The sequence below is a fragment of the Macaca mulatta genome, chromosome 14 (genome assembly GCF_049350105.2).
Source record: "Macaca mulatta isolate MMU2019108-1 chromosome 14, T2T-MMU8v2.0, whole genome shotgun sequence".
NCBI lineage: Eukaryota > Metazoa > Chordata > Mammalia > Primates > Cercopithecidae > Macaca > Macaca mulatta.
In genome coordinates this window covers 104,267,545-104,293,346 of record NC_133419.1, presented here as the reverse complement: position 1 = coordinate 104,293,346, position 25,802 = coordinate 104,267,545, and the positions used below count along the sequence as shown (strand labels likewise).

Here is a 25,802-nt window from a genome sequence, read left to right as displayed (position 1 = left end):
CATTCACAATGACTTCAATCAAGGTAGTGGTAGTAGAGATGGCAAAAGGTACCTCTGAATGTATTTTGAATGCAGAGAAAATATGACTTTCGGGTAGACTGGATGTGAAGTGTGAGAGAAGAGAAGTCAACAATGATTCCAAAAGTTTTAGACTGAACTACCCCCTGGGGAACAGGGGATAGCACTAAGTGGTTCTAGATTGTAGTACTTCTGCTGTTTGCTCAAATACTTCCTTTAATTATTTGTTTTGTTGCTTATTTAGTTATCTATTTTCCTGATAAGCTTTAAGGATAGTCTATATGTCATGCTAAGTGGTATTTACTAATAACAATAATTAATGCTATTTATCTATTGCTTAGATCATGCCAAACTTCAAGGTGCGTAATAGTTGATATAAACAACAAAATTCTGTCATAAGAAGGAAGGGTGGCAGGATTTTGTAGTAGAGCAATGTACCAGCCACTGGCTTGACCTTGCCAAAAAAAATTTGAGTGGAGTTCAAGAAGTCACTGTGGATCTTAAAACTAAAGACATGAAACTGAAGCAGAAGTTTGAAATGAACTGTAAGTATTAATGGCAAACCTTAATGCTAATTTAACACACAGCACTCCAAGTTTGCTTTTCAAAGGAAGCATAATGGGGGAGATATTTAGGAGTCCATTAAACATTTCCAGAATATTGGGTCTATTAAGCATAACCAAGTATAACTAGGTCATGGTGATAAAGATCTCTCTTTATATCCTGGCTTGGATATAGAAATCAACACATGAGCAGGGCTGGAATAAAAATTGCAGGTGCACAGTCAAGGGATCCAACTATGAGTAGTTCACAAAACTAGGACAAAGGAACTAAAACAAAGGCTGACAATGTAAGATTTACAAACAGGGTAGAGAACATGCTAGAATTTAGAATGATCATCACAGAAGAATCAAAATATCCTGCTATAAGGGATACACTACAACCAAAGGGAAAACACGGAGTGGAAATCAGGAACACAAGAAAATCTTTGAAGATGTCATTTCTGAAGAAAAGGCAGAAAAATTTGAAGCCAGGGAAATAATTCTAAATTTCCCAAAGAGAATAATCTGTCTAGTCCATTCATTTGTTAAATCCTTTGTTCATTCATTCATTCAGCAGACAGTATATAGGTATTGGAAATACAGTGGAATTTTTTTTTTAAAAGATCTTTGCTCTAAAGGATCTTATAGAAACCAGAGAGTGAATGCCAGGCTGCCTGCAAGACTCTCTATGGCTCAGGTTCCTTGGATACCTAGGGGTTCTATAGCTGTCTCTAAATTAAGCATATTCAGAGGAGAGTCTTAAACCTTTTGCCACAAAGTAGACTAAGACTCTCTCCATACTGTAGCTAAAATAATCCCTTTAAAACATAATCTGACTTTCCTCCTTAAAATCCTGCAATGGTTACCTTTTGTCCTTAGGATAAAATATAATTCCTTAATACATTATCATGATTTGGCCCCTCTTGCTCTCCAGCTTGAACACCCCTCCTTGCAATCTATTCTCTGCTTTTAGTTACTTGAAACTACAATGCTTACTTTTATTATTATTTTTTTTTACAAAATTTCAATAACTTTGGTATAACACAATACTTACTCTTGATATCAGACTCTGGTCTGCCTTCTGTCTGATAAATTCTTTCCTCTCATCCTCATTTGGTTTATTGTTACTAAGTTCTCAGCTTAGGCATCACTTCTCTGACCCCTTCTAGGTTAAGTAGTGCTCTTTGCTTCCATAATACTGTACTTCATCATTCTTCTCTTACTGTTGTTTATTCAGTTCTATCTTTCTGATAAGTTGTAAGGATAATTCCTGGAGAACAAGATGTATGTCTATTTTGTTTACCACTCCATATTCTGCAACCTCACACAGTGTTTGGCGCCAGGAAAGTATTAATCACATTTGTGGAATTATCTTTTTTAAGGGGCGAGGTCTCATTGTTGCCCAGGCTGGACTTGAACTCTTGGGCTCAAGTGATCCTCCTGCCTCAGCCTCCTGAGTCACTGGAACTACAGGCACGTGCCACTGTGCCCAGCTTACATTTATAGAACTTTTATTGATAAAAGGATGAATGAATATAAGATCTGTGAGGCAGCTATTGTATCTACTTACTAACCATTATATCCCCAGTACTTCACACAGGGCCTAGAATAAAGTAGCTGCTTATTATATTTTTGAATGAATGAATGAATGAATGAATGCTACCTTTGACCCACGTCAGTCTTACCTTATTTGCATAAAACTCCTGTAATAAACTGGCACAATATATGACACCCTCAATAGTTTGTTCTCTTTTCCCATAAACTATGCCTCAAAATGCAAGACCCTAAAATCTTAAACTATAGCTGGATCTGGGCTCAACCTGCTGTATACCTGTTTGGATTGAGTCTGATCATTATGCTTTCTTAAGAAACCAAAAGGTGCCATTTTCACAGTTCCTTGCAAATAGTGCTTCTAATTTTCCCTGCCCACCCAGTTTCCCATCCTTTGTTTTCCAACTAGGTAGTTACATTGTTCTCCAAGTATCACAAGCTGCTCTGGATATGTACCTGTGAAACAGAAGGCACAGATGAAAACAAGGGATCTATCAAGCCCTTGAGTAGATGAAAAGCAAATCCCAAATATTAAAGGTTACCTCAGGAAGATGGATATCTATATATATTTAAAATTTAAAAAATATTAAGCCAGGAAAATAAAACAACATAAAAAGTATCCCCAAGTGGTTGTGGAAGAAATAGTGCATATTCCCTGGTTGGAAGGATGAAAGGTAAGCTATGGTCAGTCCTGAACATTATCTTGAGGGTTAGGAGGGTATTTTATCACTACAATTAATGCTAAGTGCCTTATAAAGCTTTTAAGAAAATTACACAGTAGAAAAGTGTTCAGTTTTGATGACCAGTTATTAACATATGAATAACCATGCAAGAAATTGCAATAATTCCTGTAAAATTGTTTTAAAGAATATTATAGTACCACCAATATATTTATCATTATAAATACACAGCATAATTATTAAGTGTACTTACATAGTGTAATATAGGCTGCCATTCATGGCAAGTTAAAAGTCCCTGTCCTTTTAAAAATAATTTAAAGGAAACAGTACTGAAAAGTACATGAAGTGGTAAATTATCATAGCCATGCAATTATACAACAAACTTCAGAGCATTTCTATACTTTTCTAAGATCACTAATAGACTTTCTCCCTTTCTTCCTTCCTTCCAGCATTTAGTGATAGATTATGTCCAGGCATATGCACAACAGATAGATAGAAAGATGACTAAATCAGAGTCCCTGACAGATTCTTCTCTGCCTGCTAATTTTAACCCATTTCCAGATCTAGTACTTTTTCTTCCTCCAACAATCCTACAGACTGGAGAACTGGTTATAATAGAAGCCAAACTATTGCTCAGATTGGTCCTGGTACCTTCAAAGGAGTCCCAATTGTAGGCCAGCAAACAGAGTAAGAAGAGATGAAAAGATGAAAAGACAGAAGAACAAGGGAAGACCCCCTGGAGGAGGTCTCTAAAGAGTAAAGAACAGACAGAATCAATACACAGGTCTAGGGATGAGCCTTCAATTTCATAAGGTCAACTTTTATGTTAGAACAAAGATGATGAAGATGGCTTCAGACAAATTTGTAGATGAGAGAGAAGGGCAGGAATTTTCAAGTGGTCATATCTCACAGCTTGAATTTTCTCTGTGAAGTAAAACATAAGGTGTTCTGCTAAGGAAGAGGGGAGTCAGTGACAGAATGGAATCTTCAAGAAAGAGTGAAGGTTTGAAACATCACTGTGGAATACAGGAGCAGTGCTCAGGGCCCATCCACTGTATCTGAACTGTACCTGAAGGTCCACTGTATCTGAACTGTACCTGAAGGTACACTGTATCTGAAGTGTTGGTAGCAGAGCTCAGCAGCCTGCATATGGACAGCTACTAATCCAAGTTAAATGGTTTTTGGAAAGGATGAAGCATAAAGAAAAGTGAGTTAGGGTACCGAAGGTGCTAGAAAGAGAATACAGTTATATGCCACAAATTGCAGGATGAATTGGCCAGCATCAGGAAAGAAAGTGACAGAATGAGAGAATACTGAGCAGGAAGAGACTGGAAAGTCTAGAGAATACAAACTTGAGGATGAAATGTGGCTGTTGTCAAAGAATAACATGTATGCTTAGGGGTTCAAAGGTGGAGCAGAGATGAGTGATAACAAGGTTAAAGATGTGAACAGGTTTGTGGATTTTTTTTTTTTTTTTTAAAGCATGGATGAAGAGTGCTGCATTGAGGACACAGATCAAGTTATTCATGTGATAGTAGAAGTTAATGTGGTTAAAATGAAAGGCTCTTTTGTGAAGCTGGTGCAACAAGCAGAGGAAGACAGTGGAAAATCCACAAAGGTACCTTGTTTGCATCAACTAACCTGTATCATCTACTATTCCATAAAAAATACACTCTTTCTCTGTCTATACTATTCTTCTGTTTTCCTGAAGTTACCTGACTGGTTTATTCTGAAAAAAATTTATCAATTTGAAATAAACTTTTTAAAAGCAGCTCCCCATAGAGAGCTCCCTAAGGCAAATTAGTCACAGTGATGATTCAGTTTCAGTTACCGTCTACGAGATCCATCTCTACTAAAATTGTAAATTGTTCTCTAAATTCTCAAAAATGATGACAAGCCACAGTAAAGCAGAAAACACATTTTTTGTTAAAAAAAATAGTGCTATACAAAAATAACAAATGGCAGAATAATGAATATATGGTGTTTTATGTGCAAAATCATCATGTAATTCTCACTAGTGATTAGCATAATGGTTATCTCTATAATACAATAGTCACACAGTCGGACAACCCACTTAGTAAATAATTTAGGCTTACCTGTATTGCAAGGGCACGGGCAACAAGACCTCTCAGGTATTGTAAGGGATCTTCTGGGCCTTCCCACTTGCTCTGCCATGCGAGAGGACACTGCAATTTAAAAAGGGTCAAAATTGAGTTTGTGTATATGCTACTACATATAAAAGACTAACAGTAGTGTGATGGAGAAAAATTTTGGCATAATTCACATATACATATGAAATTCATTAAGATATGTCTGTTTTTCTTTGATCTCATTAAATTGAATAGTAGAGACAGCATGAATTAATGTTTCTCTAAAAGGAAGAAAAGTACAAGTTCCTGAAAGAATAAATAGATGAACTTAAACTGGCATATAAAAAATAGTCAACCATATTTTCTTAAACAATGGTTATTGCATAATGAAACACAAATTTGACAAATTCACTTTATAAGTGGTTAAGATTATAAAACAATCAGCTTTGGTCCCTACAGTATTTTTTAAAACTATAAATAGAGCAGTATAATGGAAACTTTATTCCCCAAGCCACATTGAGACATATGAAACAAACAGAAAAAAATAAAAAGGAGTGCATTAAATTAAACACAAATAAAATAAAACCTCTCTAAGAATAGCTGCCTTACAAAAGTTATCTTTCTAATATTTGACCTTCCAATAAAGGCATTCTCTGTTAATGCAGACTCTTCACTGCACAAGTATTCTTGTAAGTTCATGTTGATTATAATATACCTTTTTGGTGAAGATTTTCCTGATTTTCTAAATATTTTATAAATATCACACAAACTTCTCAACATATTATTTTTCTGAAGTGTGGTAATAAAGAAAGAACATCAATTTTTTTACCCCAAACACTGTCTGATTACATAGTTAAGAAACTATGGGCTAGAATATATCAATAATGTATAGAAAATGGGAATTGTAAGATGACCAAATTTCGAGTAGAAAAGGACTTTAGAAAACACTGAATCCCTTTACTTTACAGGAATAAAGTAAGCCTTCTTAGGAATGTAATAGATAAGTGCCAGAACTGTGCTTTGATCTAAAACAGGTGTAGTGATTTTGAAACACAACTGCAAATCCTTTGACACTTTGCCTCTTGAGACTTGAGGTCTGTGCTCCTCTCTTCCAATACAAAGGAAGTAATACTATGCCAGTTTCCAAGTCTAGGCTATAAAAAATTGGTTGCTTATATTTCCTGCCTTCTGAGATTTTTAATCTCAGAAGTCAGTCACCATGCTGCAGAGCCCAAACTGTCTTTGGAGAGGCCCATGTGGAGATAAACAGAGACCCCCAGCTGGCACCAACTTGCCAACCATGTGAGTGAGCTGTGTGAAGGAGACAAGATTTCTCTACCAAGCCCTAGTAAATTCCAGACTTTTAAACTAAAAATAAATGATTTTTTAAAAATATTATTTTAAGCAAGTTTTGGTGAGATTTGTTCTGCAGCAAGACAACCGATAACAATTTTGATACACCAGAGGCGGGGTGCTGCCTTAACAAAATCCTGAATCATATGGCACTGGACTTGAGACTAGGTGGTGGGTTGAAGCTGGAGGGATCTTTAGGAGAATGTAAGTGAAAACTTAGAGGACTTCTAGGAGACTACTAGAGGAAGCCTATGGAGCTTTGAGGACTTAAAAAAAAAAGGAAGGACAAATCTCAGACAAACCTCTGTTAAACAACAGGGCTTCAATAAATCTTAAGGGTGTTGTCCTACAGCTGATGCAAAAGCAGCCTAGGATAGAAAGAAAGGCTTATCTTGAAAAGATTTGTGGTTGTGGTTTTTGTCTAATGGAGTGAATCTCAATGAGATTCATAGCAAACTCCCAGTTTTAGAGAAACTGTTCTGGTGTAAACTATCAGTTTAGGATTACAGGGTTAGGAGAGGGTGCAATTCAAAGAGAACTTGGCTCCAGGGCTTCTATGGGCAGGGTGCAGACTGAGAAAACCACTCAGCTGCAAACATGAGCTATATCTTACTGAAATGTATGGATAATTCAGAGGTTAGAATCAAGAGCTCGAAGGGTAAAGCCAAGAGCAATTAATCATTCCTAGGAAACAATACAACATTCTAATAAAGGAACTGGAAACATGAACTTGCTTGGATTTCAGAATTGCTAAGGACATGTTAGCCTCCCAATCTTCCTCCACCCTTTTTGAATAGGAATGTCTACAGTTATCCTATGCCTGTCCTACCATTTTATATTGGTTTTAAAGGGAATAGGTAACTTGTCACTGTAGTTCACTGGTCTTTAGATGGGAACAATATTTATGCAGCTATTTTTGAGGAATTGAACCCAAAAAGCCTCATCCATACTTTCACCTGATTTAAATGACAATTTTTTCCCTTTAGCCTTAGCCTGATCCTGTAATGAAATGAAACATGTGGAGGAGTTTGGGAGGAGACGGTTGTATTTTGCATGTGGGGAAACGTAAATAATTTGTGCCTAGAGGGCAGACTGTGGCAGTTTTTAAACATGACTCCTAAATTATTTGACACTCCTCTCACTCACAAGAGCCAGCCATGAGCCCACTTTGGAAGCTGAGCCTTGTGAGAAACCCTGAGCCAGAATACTCAGCTAAACCACACTTGGATTCTAGACTCACAAAAACTGTGATATTATACATTTCTATTGTTTTATGACACTAAGCCTTAGGACAATTTATTAGTCATCTATAGATGGTTAAGAGAGTTACCAATTTTATTGCCAAGTGTAATACATTAATTCAATAAATGTTTAAGTCATTATTCATCCATTCAGCAATTATTTACTATCTATAATGTGCAGATACTATTAACATAAGGTCCTTGCTATTATGGAGCTTACATTTTATAGTGTGATAGATAATATTTACCTATATAAAAAATATTTAATAGCGTTAAATATGTAGAGAATTAAAACATAATAGGTGATATAATAGAAATGATAATGATAGTGATACATGAGATGAATGAAATAAATATAGTATTTAAAGAAAATTAAAAACCAATAAAGGAGATACAAAGCTGAAGTTTCTTGTGGTGCTTTATGAATAAATTATGTATCATGTTATTGGAGTTTAGAGGAAAAAAATGATTCAATCAAGGAAGTCTTTAAAAAAGAGGCAGCTATTAAGCTATGCCTTGAGTTGCAGGAAATTTTTTAAGCTAATATTTATTGGGTGCTTACTATGTGTTAGTAACTATGCTGAGTGCTTGATAGACACCATCTCATATATTCCTCAAAATAATCCTCAGAAGTGTACTATTAGGTAAGTGCAAAAGTAACTGCAGTTTTTACATTGTTAGAATTTGCTGTTTGATATTGAAATGCATTCTTAAATGTACTTATGTTATACATCATTTTAATGAGCATTTCTCATTTTTTTTTTTGCTAATGACTTATTGCTTGCTGTTTATGTTTATTTTAGACCATGGAAATGATGTTAGGCAAAAAGCAAATTTGAGCGATTTTCTTATTTGAGTTCAAAATGGGTTGTAAATCAGTGGAGATAACTGGCAATGTGAACAACACATTTGGCCCAGGAACTACTAACGAATGTACAGTGCAGTGGTGGTTCAGGAAGTTTTGCAAAGGAGATCCTTGAAGATGAGGACATAGTGGCCAGCTATCGGAAGTTGACAACAACCAACTGAGAGCAATCATCCAAGCTGATCCTCTTACAACTACAGGAGAAGCTGCAGAAGAACTCAACATCAACCATTCTATAGTCATTCAGCATTTGAATCAAATTGGAGAGGTGATAAAAGCTTGATAAGAGGATGCGTCATGAGCTAACCAAAAATTGTTTTGAAGTCTTGTCTTCTCTTATTCTACGTAACAACAATGAACCATTTCTCAATCGGATTGTGATGTACAATCAAAAGTGCATTTTATATGACAACCAGCAATGATCAGCTCAGTGTCTGGATCGAGAAGAAGCTTCAAAGCACCTCCCAACGCCAACTTCCACCAAAAAACGGTCATGGTCGCTGTTTAGTGCTCTGCTGGTCTGATCCACTACAGCATTCTGAATCCTGGCTTAACTATTACATCTGAGAAGTATGCTCAGCAAATAGCTGAGATGCACCAATAACTGCAATATCTGCAGCCAGGATTGGTCAACAGAAAGGACCCAATTCTTCTCCATGACAGTGCCCAACTACAAGTTACATAATCAGTACTTCAAAAGTTGAATGAATTGGACTACAAAGTTGTACCTCATTCGCCATATTCACCTGACCTCTCGCCAGCTGACTACCATTTCTTTAAGCATCTGAACAACATTTTGCAAGGAAAACACTTCCACAACCAGCTGGATGCAGAAAATGCTTTCCAAGAGTTTCTTGAATCCCAAAAGATAGATTTTTATGTTACAGGAATAAACCAATGTATTTCTTATTGGCAAAATGTGTTGATTGTAATGGTTCCTATTTTGATTAATAAATATGTCTTTGAGCCTAGTTATTAATATAAAAACTTAAAATTCATGATATAAAACCACAATTACTTTTGCACCAACTTAATATTATAATTTCCATTTTACAGAGGAGAAAATGTAGACACAAAGAGAATAGCATGTTCAAAAATCACAGAGCTGGCAAATGGCAGATCCAGGATGTAAACCCCCAGGTAACTTGGCTCTAGAGTCCATATCAGCACCAATACTGTCTTCAATAGATTTAATATTTCTATAATGATTTATATATATTAAACCATTTGAGATTCAATATAAGATAATTATGTATTGGGAATTAAATTTATAATGATGGAGACACTAAGGCTTAGAGTAAGTTTATTTAACTAATCTTAAAGTTTTTTTTTTGTTTTTTTTAAACTAAGTGATAGAGAAGTTGAATCCAGGTCTAACCCTAAATGTAACCTCTTTTCACCATCCCATGCGTTTCATGAAAGATGTCACAAAAGCAGAACCAGTTGTAACCAGGGTGTTCATTTGTTAACTCACTCTCTCTCAAATATCAATTAAGTCATTATGCAGCAAGTATGAGTAAATAGCTGCTATCTGCCAATCATTTGTTAACTGCTGAGGATATTAAGTCACAACACAATTCTTGTCTACAAAAGCTTATGATAGAGAGGGAAATCGACAATAAAAGAGATGGCTATGGACAATACATTGAGCTCCCTAAGAGCAATAAGCACAGTAATTGTGAACACGAAGGTAGAGTATATCAAATTCAAACTGCGTGTGAAACTAGGCCGCATAAAACTTAGAAACTAGGCCTCATAAAAAAAGAACTTAAAAAAATTAACACCAGGTGGCTCTGGATAGGGTCCCACCCTGCCTCAATAGGGTCCCACCCTGATAGGGTCCCACCCTGCCAATTCCGGGAAACAACCTCATGGGGTCCCACCCTGCCAATTCCGGGGGTCCCACCCTGCCTCGAAGTTCCCGGAATCAACAACTCCAGGAAAAAACCTCATAAGGTCCTGCGCTAACCAATTAGAACAAGACACCTTGCTCAGGCCATAGACAGACCCAATTACCACGCGCCTAAAGCTTTGTTTGAATTTCGCGCCCTAAGCTGTGTTTGAACTTGTGTTTGCCTATATAAACAGCCTGTAACAAGCAGTCAGGGTCCCAGGGCCAACTTAGAGCTTGGGACCCTAGCGCGCTAGTAATAAATAACTCTCTGCTGTGAATCTCGTGTCGGTGATCCTTCGCGGCGACCCCTGCCCAGGAAGGAATCGACAGTTCGGTTCCAACACGTGGAATGGGAAGAGTTAGGAAAGGCTTTCTGGTGGAGATCATGCTTGATATGAGTCTCAAAAGGTAAACGAATAGTCGGTCTTTTCCTGAGTATCTATAATAGGTAAAGACAGCAGGGAAAGGAAGAAGCATTAATAAGACGAGAGAAATGGGCTGATGAATTAAGGATGACATCATAAAATTTGTGGTTGTTTATACTAAGGAATTTAAATTTTATCTGGAAAGCAATGGTAAAACTAAATTAACCTTTAAGCGAGGAAGTGACACAACAAATTTGGATTTTTTAAAGATTACCCTAGTAGAGATGGGAAGAACAACATTAGGAAGATGAAACTGCAATCATGGAGGTGAGTTAAGAATGTACGGTAATATTCTAAACGTGAGTCAATGAAGAATCATGTGAAAAAGAATAAGAAGAATAACAATAGCAAACACTTTTATAGCACTTACAGGCACTGTTATACATATTTTATCTACATTAAGACTTTTATGACAACCCTCTGAAGTGGGTATAATTATTACCATTTCAAATATCTGGAAACTTATGTAGAGAAAGGTTAAGTGACTTGCACAAAAAAAAAAAAAACAAAAAACACTCTAGTACAATCTTGGATGTTTTAATTTCTACTCTACAATCTTAATATATTTATTATATGAACTTTAAAAAATGGCCACTTGTAGGAATTTTCCTCCCTTCTCTATTTAATGATGGAATTATTTGTACTACTAACAAATATCACTATCCCACTGGTAAAAATAATAGCTTGTTTCTCAGATAGGAGTGCAATACCAGTAATCCATTATCTGCAGACTGTTGAAGTTAAACCAACATTGGATTTTAGGTTTTGAAAATGTCAGAAGAACTTTCATTTGATTCTAGCTTATTGCAGTGCCTGAAATAGGGAGACAGCACTGTAATTGTAATTTATTTCAAACACTAGCAGTTGCACAAGGTTTTTATGATGTGTGAAAACAGATTCAGTTTACAATTTAAAAAAAAGAAATGCAGAGAGGCCACTGCAATTTCAATTTCATATGCAATGATTAATAATAGATACAATTTAAGATTATCACTAATTCCTACACTTACCATAATTTACAACTCTGCTCAATTAATTGAAATAACTAAAACTTATTTCACAAACATACATAATTAGAAATTTGTATTTCAGAAGGATAAAGACAAGTTTCAGAGCGAAACAATTTAACAAGAGAGCCCTTACCATCTATCTATACTTAAGAGGAAGTACAACACAGACAATGAGTAATTTGTGATAAAAGTTACAGCAGATCCCAGTTTAATCTTAACAAGACCTTTGTTCAGCTCCATGGGCACATCACAGTATTTCTGTAGCATTCAACTTTTTTTTTTATCGGTACAGAAAAAGGATCATGAAATGGCACGTGAGCAAACTAAGGACTTTCAGATCTAAAAGATTTAATTGAATGATTCTCTTTTAAAACATAAATCATTTTTTGAATCTATTTTATGTTTTTCCTTCTCAAAGAAGATCTTCTATTACTTGCTTTCTATGATAAACGTCAGCTTGTTTTTTGTTTTTGTTTTTTTTTTTTGAGACAGGGTCTCACTCTGTCACCCAGGCTGGAGTACAGTGGCATGATCATGGCTCACTGCAGCTTAGACTTCCCAGGCTCAGGTGATCCTCCTACCTCAGCCTCCTGAGTAGGTGGAACTACAGGCACCCACCACCATACCTGGCTAATTTTTGTATTTTTTGTAGAGGCGAGGTTTTGCCATGTTGCCCAGGCTGGTCTTGAACTCCTAGGCTCAAGTGATCCGCATGCCCTGGCCTTCCAAAGTGCTAGGATTACAGGTATGAGCTACTGCGCCCAGCCAGGTTTTTTCAATTAAAAAAATAAAATGCTTGTTATCTTAAGAGTTTACACTGTTAAAAAAAAGGAAGGTGGAAGCAATCCACATTAATCCATGGATGAATGGATGAACAAAATGTGGCATATACATACAATGGAATATTACTCACCTTAAAAAAGAAAAAAACATTTTGATATATACTACAGCATGAATGTTCCTTGAGGACATTTTACATAATAAGTCAGACACACAAAGACAAATACTGTTATGATTCCACTTAAATGAGATACCTAAAGTACCAAGATTCATAGAGACAGAAAGCAGATGGTGGTTGCCAGGGGCTGGGGAAGGGGTGAACGGGAGCTGTTGTTTAATGGGACAGAGTTTCAGGTTTTCAAGATGAAGAGTTCTGGCAATCAGCTGTACAGCAATGTCAGTGTACTTAACTGTACTTAAAAATGGTTAACATAGTAAATTTTGTGTCATGTATATTTTGCCACAGTAAAATAAAAACTTCATTGGGAAAAGGTTAAGAAAGACTACTAATTTCCTTTTGTGATTTTTTGCTAGCCATCACTGTATATTAGTTTTTGTTATTTATATTGAGTTCACTGAATATAGACTATATACTCTTCATTTTTCCTATCTCCAGAGCCTGGTATAATATAGAGAACCCATGGTAGATGGGCAATAAATATTTGCTAAATGTTACTTATTACATCATCCAACTGTAAGCTTTTTCTTAACCAAACTCCCCCTTCCTCCTCTTTTTCAGATATTCTGAAAAAAATATATAGCTCATGTTATAGAGAGACCATATACCCATTTGACTAATGATGCCTGTTGTCCCAGAGTTCCATTCAGGTAGCAGGCTGTTTTACTCTAACAGGGTCCTCCGATTAAAGGTTATTTCTGGGTGTGTCCGTGAGGGTGTTTACAGAAGAGATTAGTATTTGAGACTGAATTTTATATATATATTTATGTATGCTTTTTATTTATATATATTCATATTATAATCTGGTTCTGTTTCTTGGAAGAACTCTAGTACAGTGGAGAATGATAAATTCTATTCAAAATTGTACACTTTAAAAAAATCTAGTTAATATTGCTATGGACTGAATGTGTCCCCACAAGATGCATATGTTGAAATCTTAAGTCCCAGTGTGATGATAATAGGAGGCGAGGTCTTCGAGAAGTAATAAGCTCACGAGAGTGGAGCAGCCCCTCATGGTGGGATTAGTGCCCTTGTAAAAAGAGAGAGGGCTTGCTTTCTCTTTCTTCCCTCCACAGTGTGAAGATACAAGGAAAAGATGGCCATCTGTAAACTTTCATCAGACACCAGATCTGCCAGCCCCTTGATCTTGGACTTCCCAGCTTTCAGAACTGTGAGAAATGTCTATTATTTAAGCCACCTAGTCTATAGTATTTTGTTGTGACAATTTGTCTAAGACAGTATTTGTCTTTTAAAATATGAACAGATTGTACTATCTACAGCATGGTATATATTAAGAATACTTACAGTAAAGCTTAGCTCTGGGAGAGATGAAGGTAAGTTTATCATTAAGTACATTCAGCAAGTAAAATTATAATCTGTAACATTTCTTTCATCTAGTAAAACTACACTGAATGTATATTTACTTCATGAAATTTATCAAAATAATATTTAATAAGATGTCTTCATGCTTTTACATTCCTTGAGAGTTCAAAAAATTGTGGATTATTTCCACATTGTTTTCTGTGATATACTCATTTAGGCCAATATTATGTTGCCATAGTTAAAAGTATGTACATATGTAGGCATGTTGGGGTTATAATTTCTATTAATATTTTCTCAAAGATTTTAACCAAACATACATCAAGAATAGAGTTAAATGGGCTCTGTGGGTTTACACTAAAATTTGATCTATAAACATTGTAAAGCTAATAGTATTGAGTTTTGATTTCCACAATTTAGCACACTAACCACGTTAAATGAGCCATAACAAGAAAAAAAAATCAACACATTTATGAATTTTTATATAGTATTTAAAAATGATTACTAATGCAAAATGGCACAAAAATATTTCAATAGTAATTGTTCATTTCATTTAGTATGAGTGGCTATTAATATAAATTAGAACATAAAACAATTACTGAGCCAGTCGCACTAATTTCTGTGCATTAATGCAACCAATCAATCAAATGCTTGAGATGAAACAAACTTGGGTTCAAGCCCATTAGTTTGTTTTATCTTTGATACTAAATTAGCCAGCTATTAATTGAAGCACAAACTAGATAACAATTATCAGTTTAGCCACAGATTTTGTGTGTTTACGTGCATGGATGTTGAAAAATCTTGCATATAGCCTTCCAAGCTAACACAAAAGTTCAGTAAATTCTAAATTAAATGGAATTTTAGGGTCTAAATAGCATTTCAACTTGTATAAAGTAAAATCAAAATATAACTAAAAATTATTGACAATATTTTCACTCTCAAAAGTTTCTTTGTTTCCATTTGTAATTCATCAGTCCTCCCTCCAGCAACTAATTAACAGACAATTGCTGGTATGTTAATACATACCTCCGAGACCAGCTGCATCATGGAGACCCTAACCCAGCGGCACTAGAGGAATTAAAGACACACGCACAGAAACACAGAGTGTGGAATGGGAAATCAGGGGGCTGACAGCCTTCAGAGCTGAGAGCCTCAAACAGAGTTTTACCCACATATTTATTGACAGCAAGCCAGTGATAAACATTGTTCCTACAGATTATAGATTAACTAAAAGTATTCCTTACGAGAAACAAAGGGCTGGGCTCTGGCAGCAGGAACATGTCCTTAAGGCACAATCACTCATGCTATTGTTTGTGGTTTAAGAGTGCCTTAAGTGGTTTCCTGCCCTGGGTGGGCCAGGTGTTCCTTGCCCTCATTCCGGTAAACCCACAACCTTCAGTGTGGGCGTCATGGCCATCACGAACATGTCACAGTACTGCAGAGATTTTGTTTATGGCCAGTTTATGACCAGATTTGGGGGCCTGTTCCCAACAACATACTAGTTTGAATTTTCTAGAATTATGTATATAATTAAATTTATATATATATAGTATTATAAATATTAAACTTTTAACCTTCCTTTTTTTTTTTTTGCTATGTACAATTATTTTGAGTTTTATCCAGTAATGTGATTGAACCAGCTCACAAAGGCTAGTGAGAGCCAAGTCTTAAAATTTTACAAATAATGTAAGTTCATTGTTAAATAGCCATTATTTAAAAAGTTTTATGAATTTACAATTAAATGTTATTTTAAAACAGTTAATAAATATTCTCAAACCTCATCTCTTCGTAATTATTTTACAATTTTTATTATGTTATGTCCCCTCAGACATCTTGTTGAAAGCTAGTCACTAATGGTACTAGGGAGGTGGGGCCTTTGGAAGGAATTAGGTTATAAGGGTAAAGGTTATGAGGCTTCACCCTCATAAATAGGATTAATGCTCTTATAGGAAGAGGTTAGAGAGCTAGCCTGCACTCTTTCCACCATATGAGGATACAAGGAAAAGTTGGCCGCTGTCATCAGAACCCAACCATGCTGGCACCGATCTTAGATTTCTCAGCCTTCAGAACTGTAAGAAATACATGTTTAAGCCACCCAGTCTATTAAAATTTGTTATAGCAACCTGAATAAAGAATGATGTTTATTTAAGCTGGGCCAGGTGGCGTACACCTGTAATCCCAGCACTTTGAGAGGCTGAGGCAAGAGGATCACTTGACCACAGGAGTTCAAAAACAGCCTGGTCAACATAGAAACTATCGCTACAGAAAATTAAAAAAATTAGCCTGGTGTGAGGGCATGCGCCTGTACTCCTAGCTACTCAGGAGGCTGAGGTGGGAGGATCTATTGAGCTCAGGAGTTGGAGGTTGCAGTGAGCTAGGATTGTACCACTGCATTCCAGCCTAGGTGACAGAGTGAGACGCTGTCTCTACAAAAACAAACAAAAACTGTGTTCAAGATTATGTCTATTGGATATAAGATAGAAGAAATACTGGATAGAAGACATGGATAGAAGAAATACTATAAAATAGTTTGCTACTAGGCATCTCTTCCTCACTCCACATTCATTGACCTTATATTGGTAACTTGAAACCAGCCATGGTAGCAGCATTGGCACCATGGAAATGAGAAATGCTATAGATCAAGGCTTCCTCCTCTTTCTTTCTTTGTTTTTTTTTTTAAGAGCCAGTTTTAAAACATTTGCCGGCAGAACACTGGGTGTATCCACGCAGTTGCATAAATCAAATAGTCATTGTTTGTATTTCTGAGTAGTATTCCAATTTTATGGATATAACAAAAACGTATCATTTCACCTCTTGAATGTTGAGTTGTTCACAAATAAGTATTTGTATGGCATATGCTTTCATTTCTCTTGGGTAAATATTCACGAGTGATATGTTAATATAAGCTAATATGTTAAGTATATGTTTAACCTTATAAGAAAAAGCTAAACTATCAGCAGTATCTGAAAATTCAATCTGTTCCAGATCCATAACAACACTCGGTACCATTTGGCTTTTTAATTTAAGCTATAAACCAATCAAGCTAGTGTGCAGGGCTGTCTCATTGTGATTTTAAAAAATTGTTTTTACTGATATATAATTAACATACCATCAAACCCACCTCTCTATAGTGTATGATTTAGTGGGTTTTAATATATTCACAAGGGTGTACGAGCATAACCATTAATTCCAGAATATTTTTATCAATCTCCCAAAATACTCTGGATCCATGCAGTCACTCTCCATTTCCCCATGAACAAAGGATGGTTTTCCATTAAATTAAATTTCCATTAAATTCCATTTAATTTCTTTCAGTGATGTTGTGTAGCTCTCAGTGCACAAGTCTTGATCTCCTTTTGTTAAATTTATTCCCATCCATTTCATTTTTTTCAATGCTATTATAAGTGGAATTAAGATCTTAATTTCATTTTGGATACTGTGAGTGCCATATACTAGGATTCATTGCTATTATAAATACAACTGATCTTTATATATTGATATTCTTACTGCAGTTCTGATTTTCATAATGACACCTACATTTTTATGTGCTTCTTTCCCATCCACAAGTCCTAATATCTATAGAATTTTTTTTTTGCATTTTTATAATTGAGATGTTTGCCTTTTCATTATTGAGTTTTTAAACAAAATCTATTCTAGATGTAGGTTCCTTTGTTAGGTATATGTCTTGAAATTATTTTCTTCTATTCTGTGACTCACTTTTCATTTTTATAAGTGTCTTCTAAAGAGAAGGTTAAAATTTTGATAACGTCCAATGTATCGTTTTTTTTCTTTTTATAGTTCGTTTTTGGTGTCTTATTTAAGAAATCACTGCCAAACACAAAATCACTAAAATTTTCTCCTATATATTTTTTGTTAAGTTTTATTAATGTTTATGATTACTTTGGGGATAATTTTTGTATATCTTTGGAGACACAGTTACAGGGTTTTTTTTTTTCTTTTTGGCTTTTGGCTATTCAGTTACTCTAGCACCATTTGTTAAAGAGATTTTCCTTTTCTTATTTAATTACCTTAGCCTATTGGTGAAAATCAATTGAATATATATTTCTGGGTCTATCTGGATTCTTATTCCATTTCACTGATCTTCACTGATTCCTTCCATTCCATTGATCCATTCCAATCCATTGATTAGTGGATTCCATTCCACTGATCTTCATTCCATTGGTCTCTCTTCCATTCCATTGATCTTTGTATCTGTCTTTATGCCAATGCCACAGTATTTTGATAACAATCTCTTCATAATGTTTGAAATCACAAAGTGTAAGACCTTCCATTTTTTCTCCTGTTTTCACAAAAGGGTATACAGTAGATCCTTTGCATTTTTGCAAAAAGAAAAAAAATAGACTCAAATTGCCAATACTTATGAAAAAATCCTGCAGAGAGGCATTCCTAGCTGTTGGGTTGAGATTATGGAGTTTTCTAGATATAGGATCATATCATCTGCAAACAAAAATAATTTGATTTCCTCTCTTCCTATTTGAGTACCGTTTATCTCTTTCTCTTGCCCAATTGCCCTGGCCAGAACTTTCAATACTATGTTGAATAGGAGTGGTGAGAGAGGGCATTCTTGTGCCAGTTTTCAAGTGGAGTGCTTCCAGCTTCTGCCCATTCATTATTATATCGCTATGGGTTTGTCATATATGGCTATTTTGAGACACGTTCCTTCAGTACCTAGTTTATTGAGAGTTTTTAACATAAAAGGATGTTGAATTTTACAGAATGCCTTTTGTGCATCTATTGAGATAATCACGTGTTTTTTGTCTTTCATTCTGTTTATGCAATAAAACACATTTATTGATTTGCATATGTTGAACAAACCTTGCATCCCAGGGATGAAGCCAACTTGATTGCAGTGGATAAGCTTTTTGATGAGCTGTGGGATTCAGTTTGCCAGTATTTTATTGAGAATTTTTACATGGATGTTCATCAAAAATATTGGCCTAAAATTTTCTTTTTTTGTTGTATCTCTGCCAAGTTTTGGTGTCAGGATGACGTTGGCTTTATAGAATAAGTTAGGGAACAGTCTTTCCTTTTCAATTTTTTGGAATAGTTGCAGTAGAAATGGTACAAGCTCTTCTTTGTACCTGTGGTAGAATTCAGCTGTGAACCCATCTGGTCTTGGGCCTCTTTTGGTGGTAGGCTATTTATTACAGCCTCAATTTCAGAACTCATTATTGGTCTATTCAGGGATTCAATTTCTTCCTGCTTCAGTCTTGGGAGGGTATATGTGTCCAGGAATTTATCCATTTCTTCTAGATGTTCTGGTTTATGTCTATAGAGGTGTTTACAGTATTCTGTGATAGTCATTTGTGTTTTTCTGTGGTGTCAATGGTAATATCTCCCTTATCATTTCTGAGTGTGTTTATTAGATCCTTCTCTCTTTTCTTCTTTATGATTCTAGCTAGTGGTCTATTTTATTATTTTAAAAAATGGCTCTTGGATCCTTTGATTTTTTTGAAAGGCTTTTCACATCTCTATCTCCTTAAGTTCAGCTCTGATCTTGGTTATTTCTTGTCTTCTGCTAGCTTTGGGGTTTGTTTGCTCTTGGTTCTCTAATTCTTTATGATATAATTTTGAGATGTATAAAGTTAAGATCTTCTTTGCTAGCCTGGTTATTCCTTTCACTTTCATTCCTTTCTCTACCATGGCCCTCTTTATAGGAGTGGTTCTCAAAGTGTGGTCTCCAGACCAGTATCATTAGCATCACCTGAGAACTTGGCAGAAATATGAATTCTTGTACCACCCCCTCACCTACCCTCCAGACTACTGAATCAGAAATTCTTAGTGTGTTTCCTTGCAATGTTTTATCAAGGCCTTGAGATGCACCCATCAACCCATCACCTACATTAGGTATTTCTCCTAATGCTATCCCTCCCCTGCCGCCCAGGCCCCACCAGTCCCCACCAGGCTGCAGTGTGTGATGTTACCCACCCTGTGTCCATGTGATCTCAATGTTCAATTCCCACCTAAGAGTGAGAACATGTGGTGTTTGGTTTTCTGTCCTTGTGATAGTTTGCTGAGAATGATAGTTTCCAGCTTCATCCATGTCCCTGCAGAGACATTCATGTTCCTGTAGAGGACATGAACTCATCCTTTTTTATAGCTGCATAGTATTCCATTGTGTATATGTACCACATTTTCTTAATCCAGTCTATCATTCATGGACATCTGGGACGGTTCCAAGTCTTTGCCATTATGAATGGTGCCATAATAAACATACATGTACATGTGTCTTTATAGTACCATGATTTATAATCTTTTGGATATATACCCAGTAATGGGATAGCTGGGTCAAATGGTAATTCCAGTTCTAGATCCTTGAGGAATCGCCACACTGTCTTCCACAATGGCTGAACTAATTTACACTCCCACCAACAGTGTACAAGTGTTCCTATTTCTCCACATCCTTTCCAGCATCTGTTTTTTCCTGACTTTTTAATGATTGCCATTCTAACTGGCATGAGATGGTATCTCATTGTGGTTTTGATTTGCATTTCTCTGATGACCAGTGATGAGCATTTTTTCATGTGTCTGTTGGCTGCATAAATGTCTTCTTTTGAGAAGTGTCTGTTCATAACCTTTGCCCACTTTTTGATGGGGTTGTTTTTTTTCTTGTAAATTTGTTTAAGTTCTTTGTAGATTCTAGATATTAGCCCTTTGTCAGATGCGCAGATTGCAAAAATTTTCTCCCATTCTGTAGGTTGCCTGTTCACTCTGATGGTAGTTTCTTTTGCTGTGCAGAAGCTCTTTAGTTTAATTAGATCCCATTTGTCAATTTTGGCTTTTGTTGTCATTGCTTTTGGTGTTTTATCATGAAGTCTTTGCCCATGCCTATGTCCTGAATGGTATTGCCTAGGTTTTCTTCTAGGGTTTATGGTTTTAGGTCTAACATTTAAGTCTTCAATCCATCTTGAATTAATTTTTTGTATAAGGTGTAAGGAAAGGATCCAGTTTCAGTTTTCTACATATGGCTAGCCAGTTTTCCCAGCATCATTTATTAAATAGGGAATCCTTTCCCCATTGCTTGTTTTTGTCAGGTTACTCAAAGTTTTTTTCTAATTCTGTGAAGAAAGTCAATGGTAGCTTGATGGGAATAGCACTGAATCTATAAATTACTTTGGGCAGTATGGCCATTTTCATGATATTGGTTCTATGGTGGTACATACGCATAGATTTTTTTTCCATTTGTTTATGTCCTGTCTTATTTCCTTGAGCGGTGGTCTACAGTTCTTCTTGAAGTGGTCCTTCACATTCCTTGTAAGTTGTATTCTTAGGTATTTTATTCCCTTTCTAGCAGTTGTGAATGGGAGTTCACTCATGATTTGGCTCTTTGCTTTTCTATTATTGATGTATAGGAATGCTTGTGATTTTTGCACACAGTTTTATATCCTGAGATTTTGCTGAAGTTGCTTATTAGCTTAAGGAGTTTTTGGGCTGAGACAATGGGCTTTTCCAAAACCATGTTGTCTGCAAACAGAGACAATTTGACTTCCTCCATTCCTAGCTGAAGATCCTTTATTTCCTTCTCTTGCACCTTTGCTCTGGCCAGAACTTCTGATACTATGTTGCATAGGAGTTGTGAGAGAGGGCATCCTTGTCTTGTGCCAGTTTTCAAAGGGAATGCTTCTACTTTTCACTCATTCAGTATGATATTGGCTATGGGTTTGCTGTAAATAGCTCTTATTATTTTGAGATGTTCCATCAATACCTAGTTTATTGAGAGTTTTTAGCATGAAGGGTGTTGAATTTTGTCAAAGGCCTTTTCTGCATCTATTGAGATAATCATGTGTTTTTTGTCATTGCTTCTGTTTATGTGATGGATTATATTTATTGGTTTACGTATGTTGAACCAGCCTTGCATCCCAGGGATGAAGCCAAATTCATCATGGTTTTTAATGTGCTGCTTGATTTGGATTACCAGTATTTTGTTGAGAATTTTTGCATTGATGTTCATCAGGGATACTGGCCTGAAATTTTTTTTGTGTGTGTCTCTGCCACGCTTTGGTATCAGGATGATGCTGGCCTAATAAAATGAGTTAGGGAGGAGTCCCTCTTTTTCTATTGTTTGGAATAGTTTCAGAAGGAATGGTAGTAGCTCTTCTTTGTAACTCTTGTAGAATTCACTGTGAATCCATCTGGTCCTGGGCTTTTTTGGTTGGTAGGCTATTAATTACTGCCTCATTTTCAGAACTCGTTATTGGTCTAATCAGGGATTCTACTTCTTCCTGGTTTAGTCTTGGGAGGGTGTATGTGTCCAAGTATTTATCAATTTCTTCTAGATTTTCTAGTTTATTTGCATAGAGGTATTTATAGTATTCTCTAATGGTAGTTTGTATTTCTGTGGGATCAGTGGTGATATCCCCTTTATCATTTTTTGTTTTATCTATTTGATTCTTCTCTCTTTTCTTCTTTTAGTCTAGCTAATGGTCTATTTTTTAGTCTCTAAAAAAACCCAGCTCCTGTATTCATTGATTTTTTGAAACGTTTTTTGAAGGGTTTTTCATGTCCGTATCTCCTTCACTTCTGGTCTGATCTTAGTTATTTCTTGTCTTCTGCTAGCTTTTAAATTTGTTTGCTCTTGCTTCTCTAGTTCTTTTAATTGTGATGTGAGGGTGTCAAATAATCTTTTCCTTTGTTGTAACAACAACGTTTGTAAGTTACTTTTGTAATGTTTAAGTATACAATACGGTATTGTTAACTCTAAGTTCTATGTTGTACAGTAGAACTTATTCATCTTGTGTGTCAAACTTTGTATCCTTTGTTAGGTTTTGATATCAGGCAATGCTGGTCTCAGAAAAGTTAGGAATAGAATCCTATCTCTTCTATTTTGTGGAAGAGTTTGCACAAAGTTGGCAGTATGTCTTCCTTAAATATTAGTTAGATTTTACCAGTGAATTCTAGAAGCTCTCATTGTGAGAAGGTTTTAAAAAATTCAACTTCTTTGATATAGGCTGTTAAGCGTATGCATTTCTTCTTGAATATGCTTTGGTGGTTAATTTCCTTTTTTTTTCTTTTTTTGAGATGGAGTTTTGCTCTGCCTCCCAGGCTATAGTGCAGTGGCAGAATCTTGGCTCACTGCAATCTCCGCCTCCTGGGTTCAAACAGTTCTTCTGCCTTAGCCTCCCGAGTAGCTGAGATTACAAGTGTGCACCACCACACCCAGCTAATTTTTGTATTTTTAGTAGAGATGGGATTTCACCATGTTGGCCAGGTTGCTCTTGAACTCCTGACCTCAGGTGATCCACCCATCTCGGCCTCCCAAAGTGCTAGGATTACATGCGTGAGCCACCACGCCCGGCAGTGGTGAATTTCTTTCAAGGAATTTGTACATTTCACCTAAGTTGTTGAATTTGTAGGCATAAAATTATTAGTAACATTCCCTTAATGTATATAGGAACTGTAGTGATGTTCCGTCTAATTCCTGATACTTGTAATTTCTGACTTTTTATTTCCTGATCTCACTTTTGTATTAATTGATAAAGGTTATGTTTCCATCTTATGTCCTATTTTGGCTCATTATGCATACTTCTTTGGTACTTTCATTTTTATCATTGTGTTATGACTTATGTACACATCTTTAACTTACCACAGTTTACCTTCAAATAATAATGATAAAACTTTAGCATGGCATAAAGTCCTTAAAATAAAGTACTTCTGTTTTCATTTGCTAAATGAATGAAAAAGAACAAACTCTGGAAGTTAAAATGTCTTGCTGAAAAAGAGAAAGTATATTCTATTATCTTGGGATGATGATAGTATTAAGTTAGGGATACTAAAGGAAAATTTCAAAAGATTAGAGATTCTTGTTATATGCAGGCCCCTTTTTTTCCTTAAATCAATAAAAATTGATTTACATTATAAGTATATATAATAAAATGTTGCTAAGTAAAGCTATGGAAGAGGGGGTAGGCAGAGTTCCATCCCAGTATTTGATAGGCCTTTGAAGATGAGTACATGGAGTTCAGTTCAAACAAAGCTGATAACTGCATCTTATAACAAACACTATAATTTAGCTGCTTGATCTAACAAAATGAGCAATAAGGTGGAAAGCTGATCTAGGAATCACAACATTAGAATTACAGTACGGGCTTTAATGCTTTACCAGGATGTAACTCCTTCACAGTCTTCCTAAGTAAAAGGAGGATGAGAATAGCAAATTTCATAAGGGCTACAAAAGTTCTGTATAAATAGTAAAGTGTTATTTAATATAAACATTACGTTTTAAAACATGAGGTGTTACCTTAAATGAAAAATATACAAATCATTCAACGTTTACAATTATTTGTCAAAATAGTTGGAGTAGAACTTTCCTAAGAACTAATTTGCATGCAAGTAGATAAACAATAAAAAGAGGCTTTTAACAAAAAATAAGGTCCCCAACCACTTTATAAAGATCAATGGTGGACATAGTCATAAATGTTTACAATATGGAGTGGAGACAGATGGAAAGGTGACATAGCAGGTATTGCCTTCTTTGACGTGAATTCTGACTACAGTATTTCCCCCAAAGTTGGCATGCATCTCAAGGGCTTCATAAAACAGATTGCAAGGAAACACACTGAGAATTTCTGATTCAGTAGCCTGGAGTAGGTTGGGGGTGGTACAAGAATTCATATTTCTGCCAAGTTCTCAGGTGATACTAATGATACTGGTCTGGAGACCATACTTGGAGAACCACTCCTATAAAGAGGGCCATGGTAGAGAAAGGAGTGAAAGTGAAAGGAATAACCAGGCTAGCAAAGAAGATCTTAATTTTATAAATCTCAAAATTATATCATAAAGTTCTATATGTATATGTATGAACATATTTTAAGAAACTACATTCTTCGCTTCAATTTTTAACGTGGTCAGTGATCAAAAAATGATTTCAAAATGATTAAACAGTTTTGAAAATTATCAAAAGACACAAGATCCACTAGCACATTTTTGCTATATTATTGAGGGACTCCCTGGTTTAAAAAATTAAAAAGCCATTTGGTGTTACCAACTTGCATGTTAGAATACATAGAAATGTATAACCAATAGATATGTTGGCTTTAAAAGGGGTTCAATTAATCAATACAACCTATTAATTTCTACTAAAATGGTACATTCTCTTAGTGATTATTCAGCAAGATAAAGCAATTTGGCATTTGAACCTTTGCAATTTTTGCCATATATTTTAAATTATGTTTTAAAGCTTATGTTCTAACATGTAGAAGATAACTATTTTACAATATTGTTTTCTTTAACAAACAAATTATAAATATTGTGTATTTAAAAGAAAAGTTTTAGTGGATAATCATGTTATCAAAGAAATAAGTCATTATTCTCTCTAGGAAATTTCCTACTCCAATCATGTCACACATAGTAAAGAAAATGTCAAGTACTGAACTCTTTCCTAAAGCACATTAAATCATATGGCATCATACATAACTTGTCACATTCAAATGTAATAAAAAAATTAACTTCTATTTTGAAATAAATGGAGTAGTACTGAATTATCAATTTTTGTTAAAACTCATTAGAAAGTAGATGTCAGAAAGTGTTTTACTGATCTGATCTTAGTGAAATTCAGACTAGTCTCATTTGAATTTCATCAAATAGCCTAAACTATTTCTAAGAATACCATCTGTGACAGAATTTAAACATGCTTTGTAAAACATATTTTTCATTCTTTGAAAGAATTTTAACAAATTCATTTTCATACAAATAATACAAGTATTTCACAAGTAGTGATATTTTCTGAGGTTGCATTTCTCAATTCAAAGTATAATATAGAATACTTTATATATTAAAATTATCTGCATCTTTCATAAATACACTTTAAGAAATAAGCCATCCAGTTTTGTTGCTAT

General features: G+C 35.4%; 1 protein-coding gene across 3 annotated transcripts in view; it reads right to left on the bottom strand.

Annotated features, from left to right (window-relative positions):
- DYNC2H1 (dynein cytoplasmic 2 heavy chain 1) overlaps nucleotides 1-25,802 on the bottom strand; it is a 353,142-nt gene that overhangs the window by 32,548 nt on the left and 294,792 nt on the right. For all 3 annotated transcript variants that reach the window (XR_013404270.1, XM_015115562.3, XM_015115564.3), the window contains one exon: nucleotides 4,888-4,977. Coding sequence is in view for 2 of the 3 variants with exons in the window: in XM_015115562.3 (XP_014971048.2) it covers nucleotides 4,888-4,977 (90 nt within the window). In the remaining variant the exon portion in view is untranslated. The remainder of the gene's footprint in view (nucleotides 1-4,887; nucleotides 4,978-25,802) is intronic.